The sequence below is a fragment of the Chionomys nivalis genome, chromosome 10 (assembly GCF_950005125.1).
Source record: "Chionomys nivalis chromosome 10, mChiNiv1.1, whole genome shotgun sequence".
Lineage (NCBI taxonomy): Eukaryota > Metazoa > Chordata > Mammalia > Rodentia > Cricetidae > Chionomys > Chionomys nivalis.
In genome coordinates this window covers 78,798,900-78,814,539 of record NC_080095.1, presented here as the reverse complement: position 1 = coordinate 78,814,539, position 15,640 = coordinate 78,798,900, and the positions used below count along the sequence as shown (strand labels likewise).

General features: G+C 35.6%; 1 protein-coding gene across 2 annotated transcripts in view; it reads left to right on the top strand.

Annotated features, from left to right (window-relative positions):
• Positions 1-15,640, top strand: part of Agmo (alkylglycerol monooxygenase) — a 256,686-nt gene that overhangs the window by 7,488 nt on the left and 233,558 nt on the right. For both annotated transcript variants that reach the window (XM_057782897.1, XM_057782898.1), the window contains exon 3: positions 3,536-3,687. In XM_057782897.1, the coding sequence (XP_057638880.1) occupies positions 3,536-3,687 (152 nt within the window). The remainder of the gene's footprint in view (positions 1-3,535; positions 3,688-15,640) is intronic.

Sequence of the window (15,640 nt, the reverse complement as noted above, 5' to 3'; positions counted from 1 at the left end):
ACCACTCCATCTCCAACTGATCAAACGAGGCCCCTACATCTATGCCTCTAAGTTATGTATGTCTCTTCCCACCGAAAGGGATTTATAGAGTTCAAGTTAAAATTCCAGAATGCAGAGTCATACTCCAGGGCTTTGGGGCTGGGGGTGGAGGATCTGCGAACAGAAAAAGGAAGGAGCTCTGGTTTATGATTCCGGATCTGGTGGGAACAGTTTTGCAAACGTAGGTGCTATTTCCTGCCATCAAGGGTTTTCCAGAATTTGATAATCTTTTCCCAGCTGTATCGCCTGAGCAAATCATTTTAGTTGTGGGCACTGAATTCTTTCACATGTATAGTGGAGCAGGGTCGTGATCCTCTTGCTGAGAGAAAGCAGGAATACCACTCCACACCACTCTGTCTGTTTACCTTGAAAAGAGTTTGGCCTCTTGCTAAAGTGAGAAAAGGGGAAAGGTCTAACACAGTGTATGGAGCACATTTTATCTCCATTTGTGTCAACCCTAAGAATCCACATGGCAGAGGAGAGACAAGATGTCTGTTCACTCCCCAACACCCATGCTGGAAATAAGAAGCACCTGAATTCAGGCAACCAGCTCTCTCGGTTTTAGAAATCAAAGTTTTTACAACATCACATTGCTTGAGATCCAGACAGTGTCTTAATCTTGTTTCATTTGCCCATGACAAAGAAGCTAGCATAAATTTTAAGAACATACCGAACTAATGAAACCCTTGTGAGCCAGGTTATAATAGTCCATGTTCAACAATACGCCCTTGGGCCCTGTGCTACACCAGAGACTGAGAGAGCTCCCAGTATGGAGTTAACACATGCCTGATAAATATGTAGTTAAATCCAATTTGATACCTTGTAACAAAGCTTGTCTAACAATCATTAGAATATGATAAATGTCTGTTGAATTGTGTTTGCTTTAATGTTTCTCTCTAGTTGCTTTAAGGCAGTGGTTAGCAGCTTGGGACACAATCATTCGCTCATCAGGAAACGTTTGGCAAGGCCTGGACACATATTTGGTTGTTAGAGAAGAGGGAGTGGTGGTACTGATGAATCTGAGGAGAGAGCAGGGTGTTTTCTACAGTTTAATTGGAACTTGGACATCTTTCCTAACAGAGTCATCTGGCCCAAAGTAGCAGCACTGTCAGGTTAAAATCTCTCAGTCAGAGAAGTTAATAACTTGTACCATAAAAAATCCTGACTTTGTTCAACACTTTAACCTAAAAGGGAACTTTATACAATTGATACCCTATTATCAGAAATTAGAAACAGATTTTAAAAGTTTTATATCTTGATTTAAGCTTTGTTCTGAACAGCCTCCAATAAAAAGATTACCTCTGCCTACATTTCAAGAGTGGCACTATTATTTGGGCAGTGGTGGCACATGCCTTTTAATCCTAGTACCCTGAAGGCAGAGACAGGCAGATCTCTGTGAGTCTGAGGCCAGCCTGGTCTACAGAGTGAGTTCCAGGACAGGCTCCAAAGCTACGCAGAGAACCCTGTCTCTAAAATAAAAAAAAAAACAAACAAATAAAAAGGAGTGTCACTATTGAGATGTCCCAGTCTAAACATGTAAGCTACTGTCCAAGCTGAGCACCTTTAAATTAAAACCTGTTTTAAACCCTCTCTTGGTAAATATGCTTGGTAACATTTAGAAAATAGGTTGTATACTTCCAATTCTTCATGCCTCTGAAGTGCTGTAGGAATCCATGAACCATGGCCCATGGCCTGTCTTACCCAATGTGGAGCTGTATATGAATATATTTAGATATCCCAGACTGATAGAGAGCGGTAGGTTTCTACTTGTCTCAAATCAGCCACTCTTGGGCATCTGGGCAGTCCTAGCAGGCTGCTCACCTGCAAAGGCCTGACCTCAGGAGCATTGCCCTAAGAACAGGAAGTACGGAAGGCCTGCCGGGCAGCTAGGCCGGAGGTTCTAATGAATCTAGAGCACACCGCAGGTTGGTACTGGTGTGAGAATCAAAGCTGTGAATGCTTTAGGAGTAAAGTCTCCGTCTCAGCAGCAAAGCTTCCAGCCATGTCATGCCAAATTGGAAATTGGTTCTTAAGATGTGCTGACTGTTGCCCTTCCCAAAGTGACAAGCAAAGGATTTTATGAGCTGCATATAATAATGCTGCATTGAATTAGCCCAGTATTTTACTATATATATATATGTATATATATATATATATAATATATATATATGTAATGGTGACATAGTCAAAGAAAATGAGAGAATTTTAAATATGTGATTCATAATTAAATATGTGATTACCCAAAAATAAAATAAAAATCTTTCATGCTTATTTAAATTTCACCTCACATTACAATATTTCAATATTTCTCATAATTTTGTGAAACAGGCTTGCTGCTTGCTCATAACTACATATTTGGGATGATCAACTCTTTTCATATTTTAATAACAAATATAGAATAAAAAGTAAATATAGTCAAGTTTATAAAAATGTTAAATAATTTTCTTGAATATGATCTTAAGTTTTGTCAGAGATAATTAAAAGTTAAACATATTATATTAAATTAAATAGGGTTTTGAAAGGTTTGAAACAAAAATTTACAGAAACTTGATAAAATATGCAGAAATACAGATTTTATTTTCTAGACTTTAAAGAGATTTTATTCTGTTTGCATTTTTATTTACATATATGTGTGTGTGCTTGCAAGCTTATAACATAAATGTGTGCATGGTGCCTCCAGAGGCCAGAAGAGGGTTTCAGGTTCCCTCAAGCTGGAATATTACAGAAGGTTGTACGCCACCTAATGTCAGTGCTATGAACTGAATTTAGGTCCTTTGCAAGAGCAGCAAGTGTTCTCAACCACTTAACCAGTTCTCTCTGGCTGTTTTTACTTATTTAATTTGTTTACTTTGAATAGATTTATATGCCTCATTTCTGGTAAGAAATGATTTCCTTATATTCTGAAAGTCCCTCCCCATTTGACTTACCAAAGATGTGTAAAGTGTAAACACCACAGTAACAGTTGGATTTGTGCAAGAGGGATAAGAAAGGAGAAGACAGAGAAAAGAGTAGAAGTCACTCTAGACTACTGCAGATTTTACGGATGGTCATACTTAATGACAGCAAGTGGCTTTCCGGCTCCTTAGGAATCATTCCGTGTATAGTTTTCAAATTTTCAGTCTCCTATTGTCAGCCATCCTTGCTGTGTTCTTCATTAAATCTTAGCGATGACAATAACAGGGACTAAGGTGCAGTTTAGTAAGATTTATTGTGTATGAAATGTTCCGTAAAAAGCATTTTAAGAGACACAAAAAGAGAAGAGTCTCCTAATTTTTTTGACATGCAAGAGTGCAAATAACTGGTGCCCACATTCTAGGAACCAAAAGAAAATATCAAGGGTAGGGAACCCAGACAAAGCAAGAAGAGGCACAGTGGGATGGTGACAGACACCATTTTTACATATGCATATATTCCTATTCAACCTCATCTAGACCATATTAGCATGATCACGGATACAGAATATGTTATAGCCATCGCTGTGGATTTTATTTTCCAGTCTGTTCTTCAAAAGCCTTGAAGTGACCAGCTATGTTTATATCTGGGAGAACTACAGACTTTTCGATTTGCCTTGGGATTCTCAGTGGACATGGTATTTAACCTTCCTAGGAGTTGACTTTGGTTACTACTGGTTCCACCGCATGGCCCACGGTAAGCTACAAATGATGCACTTTGTCAGTGATGATGAAGCATGTTTAGTACATAAGAGGCATTTGGTAAATATTTGCTTGATGAATAAACAAATCAATAGAAAAATATTTCTTGTAACGTAAAGATTGTTAATGGCTTAACCTTTGAAATTTCCGCATATGCAATCTGAAGCCATTAAAAATAAAATTATTGCAAATACATTTTCCTTATGATTATAATTATAATACCTTTAGAAAATGATAGCTTAAGCATTGCTTTTTAATGGGGCTCCATCTATTGTTAAACTGCAGGCAATTACGCACAGTATCAGACTTTGCATCCCAATCATCACGGGTCATTCTGGAGAGTTCTAAGACAGCTTAAAATTCTAGGGAACATCTGCCATAGGAGCCAGCAGGATTCAATTTCTTGGCAATGCTTCCACATTACAAATGAAAATGCAATCAGCTAAGCACTGACCATACCGCACTTCAACGCTGCCATAGTTTCACAGAATTTCTCTTCTCATGCAAAGCTTTCTCTCCGTGCTGGTTCACTGAATTTGCATTGGGGTTTTATAACTGCACCTTCCAAAAAATGTTTTGTTATGGAAAAAACAAAATGGAAAAAGCGGGAAAAGGTTGGGTCTGTGCTTCTATAGGGATAGGTGAGCGTGAAGGATTGCGGAGGAAAGCAGAGCCCGCGGGTTCCGGGGAGCGATAAGACATGCCAAAGTTCTGAAGGCGCTAATGTTTTAGAAAAGCAAGTGATGTACACCACTGAGATTCCAGGGGCTGTTTGGGCTGAGGGGGCAGGAAGGAAGAAAGCAAGGAAAAGGAAGAACCTGGGATAATAATAATAAGTAGTTGACTTGAGAGCAGGGTGAAAAATTGTGTAATGCGGAGCAGTACAGTAGATCAAACATCCTTCCTCAACCTACATGATGGGAGTAGGAGGAACATGGCTCAGTGCTGGCCCTAAGGCTACTGAGCCGTGTGTGTGTGTGTGTGTGTGTGTTTGTGTGTGTGTGCGTGCACGCGTGCACTCGTGTTGTGTACTGAACTATGTTAGCATTCTAAACTCATGTATTTAACCAAACTATGAGTATACATTAATTGGAACATTTTAAGAAAGTATGCAAGTTAAAAGTATGTATTTGAGGAATAACCAAGGTCTTTAAAAATAGACAGCTTCTGACATACAAGTGTAAAAGGATACCCTCAAATCAAACATGGTTAAGAATAAAAATACAGTAAGCTATTTGTATTTTAACGCAATAGTTATAATTTAATAATAACAATTTAATAGTTTTTCTAGTAGAGCAAGCATATTGATAATTTCTTTCCTATTCTGTGTAATAAACACTATTGTAAAAAGACTTGGAGTCATTCATTTTCAGAAACCTTCTGATATCACACTGTTCTGTACAGATGTTCTTAATTCAGAAATCTGTGAAATGACTTAACCTTTGAAGCTGAACAAAAGAAGCAAAATATTACCAAATATAAAAAATTTTAAATGTGTTTATTGTGAATACCTTTAGTTAAGAGTGACAACATTTTTAAAAAGTTATTAAAATGTGTAATCAAGGCACCTTGAAAGTATACTTCCTATTACAAAAACTTTAACTGATTCTACTGGAAGAGGAAGGCACTAAAGAAATTGAAAGCCTTCTGGAAAAGCATTCAAAACCCTCAGGCTATGGAACCTAATTACAAGTTCAAAGACTTGTGGTTTATAATGGAAAGCTAGTAGGAAAAAATAAATTATGTAGTTAAATGTGCCAACCATCAATGTGATAGCTGATTTTAGAATTTATACACAAATATTAATAAAAATATTTAAATAGCTTTAGGGATCTAGAAATGAATAAGAAAATCTTACAATATAAAAACTGTAATCCCAAACTGAATAGTTATTCAAACTAATTTAACTGAAAAAATTTCAATAATTTCAAAAATCAAATGCCATTTTAAAATACAGAAAGCAAATGAAAAAAAACTGATTTTTTTTCTGGTTACTATGTAGTTAGTATCCTTTCAGTATTTTCGATAAAAATATATTTCATGTGTATAATATGCTAAATGTGAAGCAACAAAAATTATATAAGTGACATTTTGTTGTCATAGCATTTAGATTATTTCTTTAATAAGCTAAATCATTTCTGATATTCGACTCACTGTGATTGCCATTTTCTTGTCTCATTTGTGGGTAGCGTTTTGTTATTTAGAGCACAGCTCTGTTTTATTCTCAAAGCGTTGACTTTCTTTCTCTGTGTCAGAACTTATTTTGACACTGTACCGGGTTTTACATTTTCTTTCCCTACTATAGCAACACCAACAAGAATTAACTGTTCACATCTAGTATAAAATGAATGTTGCCAAACCACCCCTATAGATTTCTTGATGATTTTAGAAAGGAATTCAGAATGTTAAAATTAAATAATTCTTAAATTAAAAATAGCTCTCCGCGTCTCTACTCCGTTAGGTAAGGGCACCGTGTTTGTGCTTTGCGCTCTCTGCACCACACTACTAGTGAAGAAACAAGATTTCTCTGGAGTGCTGGCCAGGGCCCTATGATCTCAGTGATAAAGCCTAGGAGTTTTGCTTGTTTTTTTTTTTTTTTTTCCTGCCAGTTCAAGAACTAAAAGGAAAATTTGCTAGTGCTTTAGGTAGCAGTGGAGAATCCCAAAGAATGCAAACAGACCTTGGCAGTAGGCAGTTGGAGAAAGGCAGGCCTGAAGAAGACACACAGAGAAAAAGACCCTATGCAAAGCAGAGAGGGTACTCAGCAATCCCCAAATCCAGTCTCCTCTGGATCTGCAGCATGAAAAGTCTCTGCCTGGTGTTGCTTGCCTAAATTAGGGTTGGCCAATTTGGAATAAAAATAGTAAACTTTATTGACCCCCCCAACTGTTATGTAACAGGTCCAGATCAGACTTGAACTCGCTCAGTCAGCCCATCCCCAGAGGCATGGTGATGGCAGAAAAGGGTCCACAAGGTCTCCATTTCCCCAGCATCCTAGGATTCACACTCTCAGAAAGGCTTTGTTACATGAGCAAATGCCACCTTGTAAGAGAAACATTCCTGATCATTGTAGAAATATTGTCAGCACCCACAGTGGCATCACTTTCAGGAGATGTGGGACATTACAGAATGGGACAGGGTACATTTTTACAATTGTAGATTTATTTTTAGAGTCAATATAGAAAATATGGTGTGAGGCTTAGTGGATTTGAAACTTTTGACATCAATTTGCAATGAGTTTAAAATTTGTTACAAACATTATACACACAATATCATGAATCTATGCTTCTTGTGCCTACATGATACACTTACTTTCTTTTTTTATTTTAGTAGGTTTTATTTCTCCTTCATAGCTATGTCTTAAACTCAATATATCCACAGAAAAAATGAGTCTTTCTGATCTCACCATAAACACATGGGCAGCAGAACCTGTTCTCAGAAGTTACCGTAGGTTTGCACTTGTCTGGTATGAAAACACCTATTGCATTTCAGATAAATAGCTGTGAGCAGGAGCGGATGCAATTATAATATGTTTGCTCTGTGTAGAAAGTCTCAATTCAATTTGTATAATTTAAAATTTTCTTTATTTGCTCAAACTCATCCATGCTCTTTTTTCTTAAAATATGTTGTGTTTAGAAATCAGTAATTTAAAAATATTGAAAGATTTTGAGGTTAAGTGTATTGGTACTTGTTTATTTTGACTGCTTTCTGGGTTTCTTCTGCTTCCTTTTCAACTTAATTATTAGTTTGTCCAAATGCATTTCTAATTTAGAGATTAGAATTCCTTTCCAGAATCAAGAAAATTACTTGAAAAACGTGTTGAAAATGAATTTATTCTTTCTTCTCTCACAGTAAAGGGTAATTTGACTATCTTTTTCATCTCTCACATATTACTATTTCTTCAAAAACTCAGTGTTGTGTGGTAGGCATTTGTACTGCATGCATATAGACTCTTGTTGTCTTTATAGTCTCAGGTATTGATAAGAAAAATTCCAGAAGCTGATCTTAAATCCTAGCTCCGAGCTTTTAGCTGTTTGACGCATCTCAAAAGACACATGTTCTGTGATATGCCTTAAGCTACAAGGGAAACACAGAGAGCAGCCCACAGATGATCAGCCAGTGGAGTTAAAGACACAGGGAATTCCACTCCAGCACTACTCCAGTTCACTAGGAGGAAACTTTCTTTTTCCTTAGAGATATAGAGAAATTGTTGGGGAACCAGTCTTAGGCAGACTTTGGTGGTCTCTACCATAGTGATGACGTTGCATAGGAACTGACTCGAAGAATCTCACAGACAGCACACAGCTGTGTGACTAGGAAGGACACAACAAAGAAGACCACAGAGGTCAGTGAGGTGTTTGTGTGGAGGGAGCGATGACTCAATCATATTGACGGCAAAGATTTCAAATTTAAAAAAAAATAAAAATAAAAATTAAATGGGCTGGCATTTAATTGAACTTAAAACAGAAATGACAATTTTGGCCAATCAATCACAGTTTGCCCTTTGACTAAAAAAGTGCTGTAAGAAAAACTGAGAAAAGGGATAAATGCAATTTGATGAAGAAAAGAGATGGATAAATAGGTAATGAGAATGGAGATAAATAAAGGTAGGCTTGATGTAAATAAATTCATGTACACAGAAGAATCAGGAGTGCTTTGGGCAACCGAGCAACTTTGATATTAAACATCTGCCATACTCTAGAGTCTCTGTGATATTTCAGAGTGTATAGAATCTAGACAGTCTCACCAGAAGGAATTTAGAGAAATATAGATGTTAGGCATCCCCATTGCTTGTCAGAAAAGGGATAACACTAAAATCAACGTAAGTTGAGAACTTATTCAATCATATGTCACATGTCATTTATTTACTTCCAAGTTTTTCATAAGAAAGTAAAAATGATGGAGAATAAATAAACTTTAAAGTGTGAACTAAAAGGAAGATGTGATTGTAGACACAGATGCCTGGGAAAAGACCTTAGGCTGCTCGTCCCAGACCTGTGGAGCATGACCATTTCCTTAGGCTCAATAAAAAAAATAGTAAAATCTTCTCCAAATGCAACTTATACTATTTCAACATCTTTTTAGTTGACATTGATAATATGACTACATTTATTTAAGTTCCCAATTATTTTGGTAGACTACAAAACAAAAATTTGTTGATTTAGTTAATACAAAATTATTTGATGATTTATGACTAAGCAATAGATAAAATAGACTGTTGTCTCCACACAGTCCTGTACTCAGACTGTAGTCAGATAAACGTTAGACCATGACACTTGCTAGCTGATTGCTTTATGCACTAGTGCGTGATATAATTGCTTATGAAAAATTTAAAATTATAATTTATGGTCTATAAGCAGAACCACTTAGATGGAGGCTTCTACATGTAGGAGCTGTACTTAGTTATAGTTTTTGCTATTACAAACTAGCCAGTTATTTTCAAGTGTAAACAAAACTAATTAATACTAATCATTGGAAATTCTTGACAGGTCAGATAAGAAACATTTTAGCTCTATGATTTAATTCACAATAGTGTATATCTAAGATTATAGATAACTAACAGATACCTGAAGACAAGCTTCTTAGGTTTTTGGCTGATAGCAGTAGATGGATACGCAGATAGATGTTGGGTAAATAGATGAAAGATAGAACGTAAAAAGGTAATGGGGAGATAGATAAATTTTAGATGATAGATCTTTGTATAATTGAATAACTTCAAAGTTTGTTAAAATGTAACTATATCCCCAGATCCTATAAAAGGATTTTCCACTATTAAAACTTTTTGCAAAAAAATAAATCTATATCTAATATACTAACTAATCTCAGCTTCTTCTTTTACTACCTCAACTAATTCAGCAATAATTTTATGAATAATTTAATTAGATCAAATCAATGTTTAACAATAGGACTCTATAAATTAAGAGTTACATTTATTTTGTTTATCTATGAGTGTCTGCATGTAGGTATTGCATCACCTGTGTACCTAATGAAGTCAGAGGCCAGAGATGGGCAACATATCCTATAGAATGTGAGTCACAGGGGTTATGAGCCACCGTGAGTGGCTGGGAACCAAAATCAGATCCTCTGCAAGAGTAGCATGCACTCTTAACTGCTGAGCCATCTCTCCAGCCCCTCCCAATGGGGTTTTAAGAGCTTTTTTGTGGCTTTCACTTGATTCTGTCACCCTACTGCAAAAAAAGTTTTTATTGCAGTGTGTGTGTTTGTGTGTGTGTGTGTGAATGTGTGTGTGTGTAGATATATACCCACACGAAATTCATCTGATAGCACAGCTTGTGTATGACAATTTAGCATTTCCTTTTTGCTTATTTGTACGTCTGCTCTCTAACTCTGAAAGTCTTAGCTTGCATTAACATCAACATCAACATATTCAATTATAATGATATACAACTAAATTTTTTTAAATAATATTGTCTCACAGAAAGGATAATGACAGAAGTTTAGCATTCTCTTTCAGTCTTGCTTTTCTGTTTTAGCATATCCACCAGATACAATCAGAATTATTCAATGTTAAATGAACTCTATGTTCCGTAACGATAGCAACCACCTATGTAGCTAAATCCACTTGTTTCCTTTCGATATATATATATATATATATATATATATATATATATATATATATATATTTAAAAGCATTTAATTCACCATTACATTATATATGTTAAATGATTCCTTATTCCTAACAAATATATATGTAAATAAACCCCACTGAGTTGCTTCTTGGATTTATTATTATCTCTTGTTTTGATGCATTAAATATTCATGAGGTAGTCGTTCTAAAATCCGTTCTCTTTGTGACTAAAATGTTCTAAATTCTTGTTTCCACCGTTTGACTTAATGCATTTTGAGGTAAGTTTAGGTGTGTATTTTAATTTACATTTTCTGAATGAGCTGAAAATATAAAATGTGACATCTTTATATTTGAAACTGCATGTCTCTCTGATTCAATCTACCTACTTTCTGTATTAAAATTGCATTTCTTTTCTGTTTAAAAAACGATGCTTGTTTTATAAGTTCACAGAGGGTCTGTGCACGAGCCTTCCTGTGAAGCTTCCCTTCACCCTGTGCAAACTGACATTCCTACACCCCATACCCTTCATACTCCCTGCTGGCTTTCTCTGCGGCTAAGGAATTCAGACTGCTTATTTTTGTATTTGATGATATCCTGGGGGCAAAGGTAAAAAAAAAAAAGAGTTTATAAAATCTGGACAGAAAAAGGATGTAACTTTTTCCGTTCTGCCCTTTGAAATAGCTGACAGTTTCTGGATATACAGAAGGAAATGATGAGTTCGGCCACATGTCCAGATGTGTGCTCAACAGATGTGTAGGGTTATGTTTTAAAAAAGACATGTCTTACAGTACCTGCGTCTGTAGCCAGGAAGTTGTAAATAGTAAATACAGAACTCAGCTATCAAATGTAATCTGACTTAACAAGATTTTTCAAAGTAACAGACAATTTTTATTCTCTCATCCTATTAATGTGAATTAAAAATCAGTAAATTTATAAAAATTCCTCTAAAGTTGATTGTAAACTAAATAAAATTAAACGGAAATTTAGACATTGAAAACTCTTCCTGTATTATCTTTAGCAAATGAATGAACATTCCTGTGCCATAATTTCTGATAAACCTTATTATCTATAGCCAGGGATTTCTTTCATATTGTTGCTCTTCTTTAAAATGTGTAACGTTTATTATTATAATTTAAAAAGTATAAAAATATTTTGTCTTATTTCTGAAAAATATTGTTGGTTGCCATAAAATGTACTACGTATATACATTTATTTTCTATAATATGTTATTTAAAAGTATGTAGCAATATCTGAGTTGATTTAGTTAGCATACAAACTCAAAATCATTGTAGTGGAGACAGTAAAATCTCATTGAATTTCAATATACAATATTGTTATTAACTGTATTTGCCATGCTGTATTATAATTGCTAAACCTATTCTCTTTGTGTAACCAGAAATTTTATGTAATTTGATCAATTTTCCTGAAATTGACCTCAGCCTTAGTAATAATCGTTCTACTCTGTGCTGTACAAGCCACTTTTCCCACAAGACCAACAGTCTTTGCTGGATAGTTTCAGAAATTCTTAAAAATTGCTCAAAACAGCACAGAAGAAAAATAATAAATATCTTCATTGTTTAGAAGTTGTTCCGAACAACATCATTGTATCAAAGTATACATGCTAGTTATTTTAAGAATGAATAAGATTAAAATTCTTCAATGCAAAACAAGACAAAGGCTGGACATTGTCCTACAGACTTGTTACCCTACCAACCATTCAGGAGGTTGAGGCAAGAGGATCATGGATTCCAGGCCAGTTGAGGCTACATGCTAAGACTCTATGCAAAAAAGCAAACAATCAAGCAAGCAAGCAAACAAAAACCCTCCATGAGGAAGTTACTGAACATGGCAAAAGCATATTCCAGCTCGAGATAGAGTCAGTGTTCTCAAATTCATGTACGTGCCGCAGAACATTCTCTTATGTTCTACTTGGTTACCATGCCTTTGCCTTGCATGCTTCTTGGAAGCTAAAATATTGGTCCATGGAACTGACAAAAAAGCACATCCTGATCCCTGGGATTTGAAAGGGTTCTGGGATTTGAAAGTGACACTTCTTGGCTGAGCTCCAAAGCACAACTGCATTACGGTTAAGAAAAAAACTATTGGGTTTTGTATTTTTTTAAAGTTCATGAAGTCCTGGAGAGAAAAATGACATACAATGTAAAAAATATAACTGACTCAGTAATTGGAAATTTATTCAAAGTGAATTTTATAGGAAGTCTTTAATAATGAGAGAGTTGTCACTGAAAATTCATTACAGAGTTAGGTGAGGGTACAATATTGTCACTATGCCTGTCCCAGTCCAGGTACTGGCCCTATACCTCAAGTTCCAGAAGCACAAGCAGAAGGAAAGATACAAAAAAAAAAAAAAAAAAAAAAAAAAAAAAAGAATGATTTTCCAAGTTACTCCAGTGACTCTTCGGTTTTTGTAAATGCACCCATAAGAAGAAGAACTACGTCAGCTAACTGCTATCACTAATAAAGACGGGGGAAGGAGCAAAGGCATCAAAAAGCTACAGAGAAATATGCCAACGCTGGATAAACAATCCGTTGTCTGGTCCTCTCCGAGTCCTACCATAGATGGCTCTTCTTTCTTTCCCTTGTTAGTTTTGTTGTTTAGGTTTGAATTTTCATTTTCAGGTCAAGGGTCACTCTGCAACGCAGACTGTGTAGTCTTGGTCGGTCTGAAATTTATGACAACCAAACCTCCGGATTACAAACCAGTGCCACTGTTCATAGCAAATTCTCTTAAATTGCGTTGAAAAAGAAAGTAGGGCAGGGACAAAAAAAAAAAAAAAAAAAAAAAAAAAAAGATGTATAATCTGCCCCAAAGGTAACCAGTCTCTGGAACACTCACCGGGGTATAGTCAGCGATGTTTGAATGAAGGGACCATTTAGGTCGTCATGCAAAACACAGTATTAACACTAGTTTTATAGAAATTTTCTTTTATCTCTGACATTTTCATAGTCCTTTTAATGAAGATATAAATGCACTTTCACATGGTCATATCATCTTATTGAAGACCTTAGCTTCATTCCTGAGCCTTATAGATGGGGAGGAGCTTTCATGGGAAGGAGCAGAAGGCAAAAACCTGAAGTTAGATAGCCAAGATTTCAATTTCTGAATCCATCATCTAAAATTAAGCAATTCTGTCAATTAATTTATCTGAATCTCAATTTTATTTGTGGATTATCATAGCGCTCTCCAGGTGCTACCATATTAAATGTAATGATCACATGTTTGGTGATAGTTATGAAATAATTAGTATTTTGGATGAAGCAGGTAGAAAATGACTATTCCAAAACCCACAAAGAAATAGTGCTCATTGGTTAAAATGACCTATGAATCATACCACGCTCAACTCCAAAATCCTTTTCTATCCTTTCTATCAATTGATAAATAGATCTTGTGACAATGTTAGCACAGTCAAGCTACTTAATATATTCACCCATCTCACAAAGTTCCTTTCTGGGCACCAGTAACATTTGAAATCTGCTCTGTTTACAAAGGTCAAGTCAGTAAATTATTCTACCAAAGGTCACAAGCTCGATGTTAGGTCTCCAGCCTGTACCCATTCACCTCTATCCTCATGTATCTCCACATTTCTGTCATCCTCCAATTTGGGGAATCACTGAATGTAGTACATTTTCTATTTCTGTTTTGGCTTATTTTACTGAAAACCAGTTCTTTCTGTTTTATCCATGTGTGACAAGTATCAGGAGCTCTTTCTTTCCTGTTTCCTCCCTTGTCCTCTCTTCTCTTCTCTCTTTTCTCCTTGCCTTTAAACTGAAAAATGAGTATCCATCCATGGACTCAACGAGCCATTAGTTGAAACATTAGTTAAAATGTGATAATATTGAACATGGATGGTTTTATTATTATTATTTTCTTTAATTGACATGCCATGACAATTAGTTAAATCAATTCATGTGGCACAGTAAATAATCATTTAAAATATATGAAAAATAAGAAGGTTGCAAATACTAAACCATTACATATAAAGGTAGTTCAATATCAGAGGTTTTTCACATTTACCCTGCTACGTAGACACCACCATGGAGACTGAAAGACAACTGGGTATCACAATTTCCTTAGCCATTCACTTGTCTGCAGATCTGTGTTAATGTGTCATAGCTAGGGGTGAACCACGCTGTAGTAGACTTGACAACGCCAATGCTTCTTCAAGGTACTGACTTCATTTCTTGTTTGCACAAATCACAAGGAAGGATTATGGATCACAGTGAACTTTTATCTTATTTTTTTTCTAATGACACCTCCTTTTCTCATTTGCTGCCTACTGTCCTCCTGACAACGACCTCACCAGTTTAGAGATGATAGTTCATTTTCTTTACACGTTCATTTCCTCTATGGTTGGTGCACTGTGTCAGAAGGAATTTTGTCATTTGTGTGTCTTAGGAATCATATTTGTTTATGTCTTTTGACTGTTTCTGGATCACTTTTTAGTTTAACTTTTTTGGTCTTTTTCTCTGTGGAGTAATTTATATGCATAATTACACTATATATATTGCTGTATATTAACATCTTATCAGACATATGGATTGCAAATGTCTCCTCTAAATCTGAAGGTTTCCTTTTTATTTTTGTTAATAGTTTGCTGTGGAGAAGGCTTTTTAGCATGATTCTTTCCCATCGGCTCATTTTTGGATTGTTACCTGAGCCCTGAGCACCACATCCAAAACTAAGCATTGCTAGGACCAATGCTACGGAGCTTCACCCTGCTTCCTCTGTGAGTTTGGCAGTATCTGACCTTCTGTTTGAAGTCTTTCATCCATTTCAAAGTAATTTTTGTCGCTGGAAGGCGATGATAGCCAAATTTCCTTTTCTTTATTTCTTTTAAATATTTAGCTTTTCTCAACATTTTTTATCTATGAGTCTAGCCATACCCCATAGTATATTCTTGATGCCTGGAAAATAATTGGGCATGACTGGGCATGTAGTCTTTGGCTCATTTTTGGGATCTGCAGTCTAGTTCATCAATCAACATGCAATATTTTATTTTATACTCTGCTAGCTTCATTACCATTCTTTATCAGCAGTACTTATTTACTTATTCTTTGGTCAGTTACTTAACCTTCTGAGCCTTCCTTAAAATATGTAAGTATGAGCAGCAATGATCCTATCTTCAAAAGAAATAACTTGTAGTAGACATGTCTACACTTACCGTTATAAACAGCAAGCGTACATACGAACTTCTCATGCAAATGTCATGATACGACAATGTTTAGCAGTTGACTAAAGCTTTTGCTTATAATATCTTTAAAAGAATCTAAGGTTTTTAAAAAGTTCTTTTAAACAAAGTCTTATTTATTTCTACTTTATGTGCAGTGTGTTTCCCTG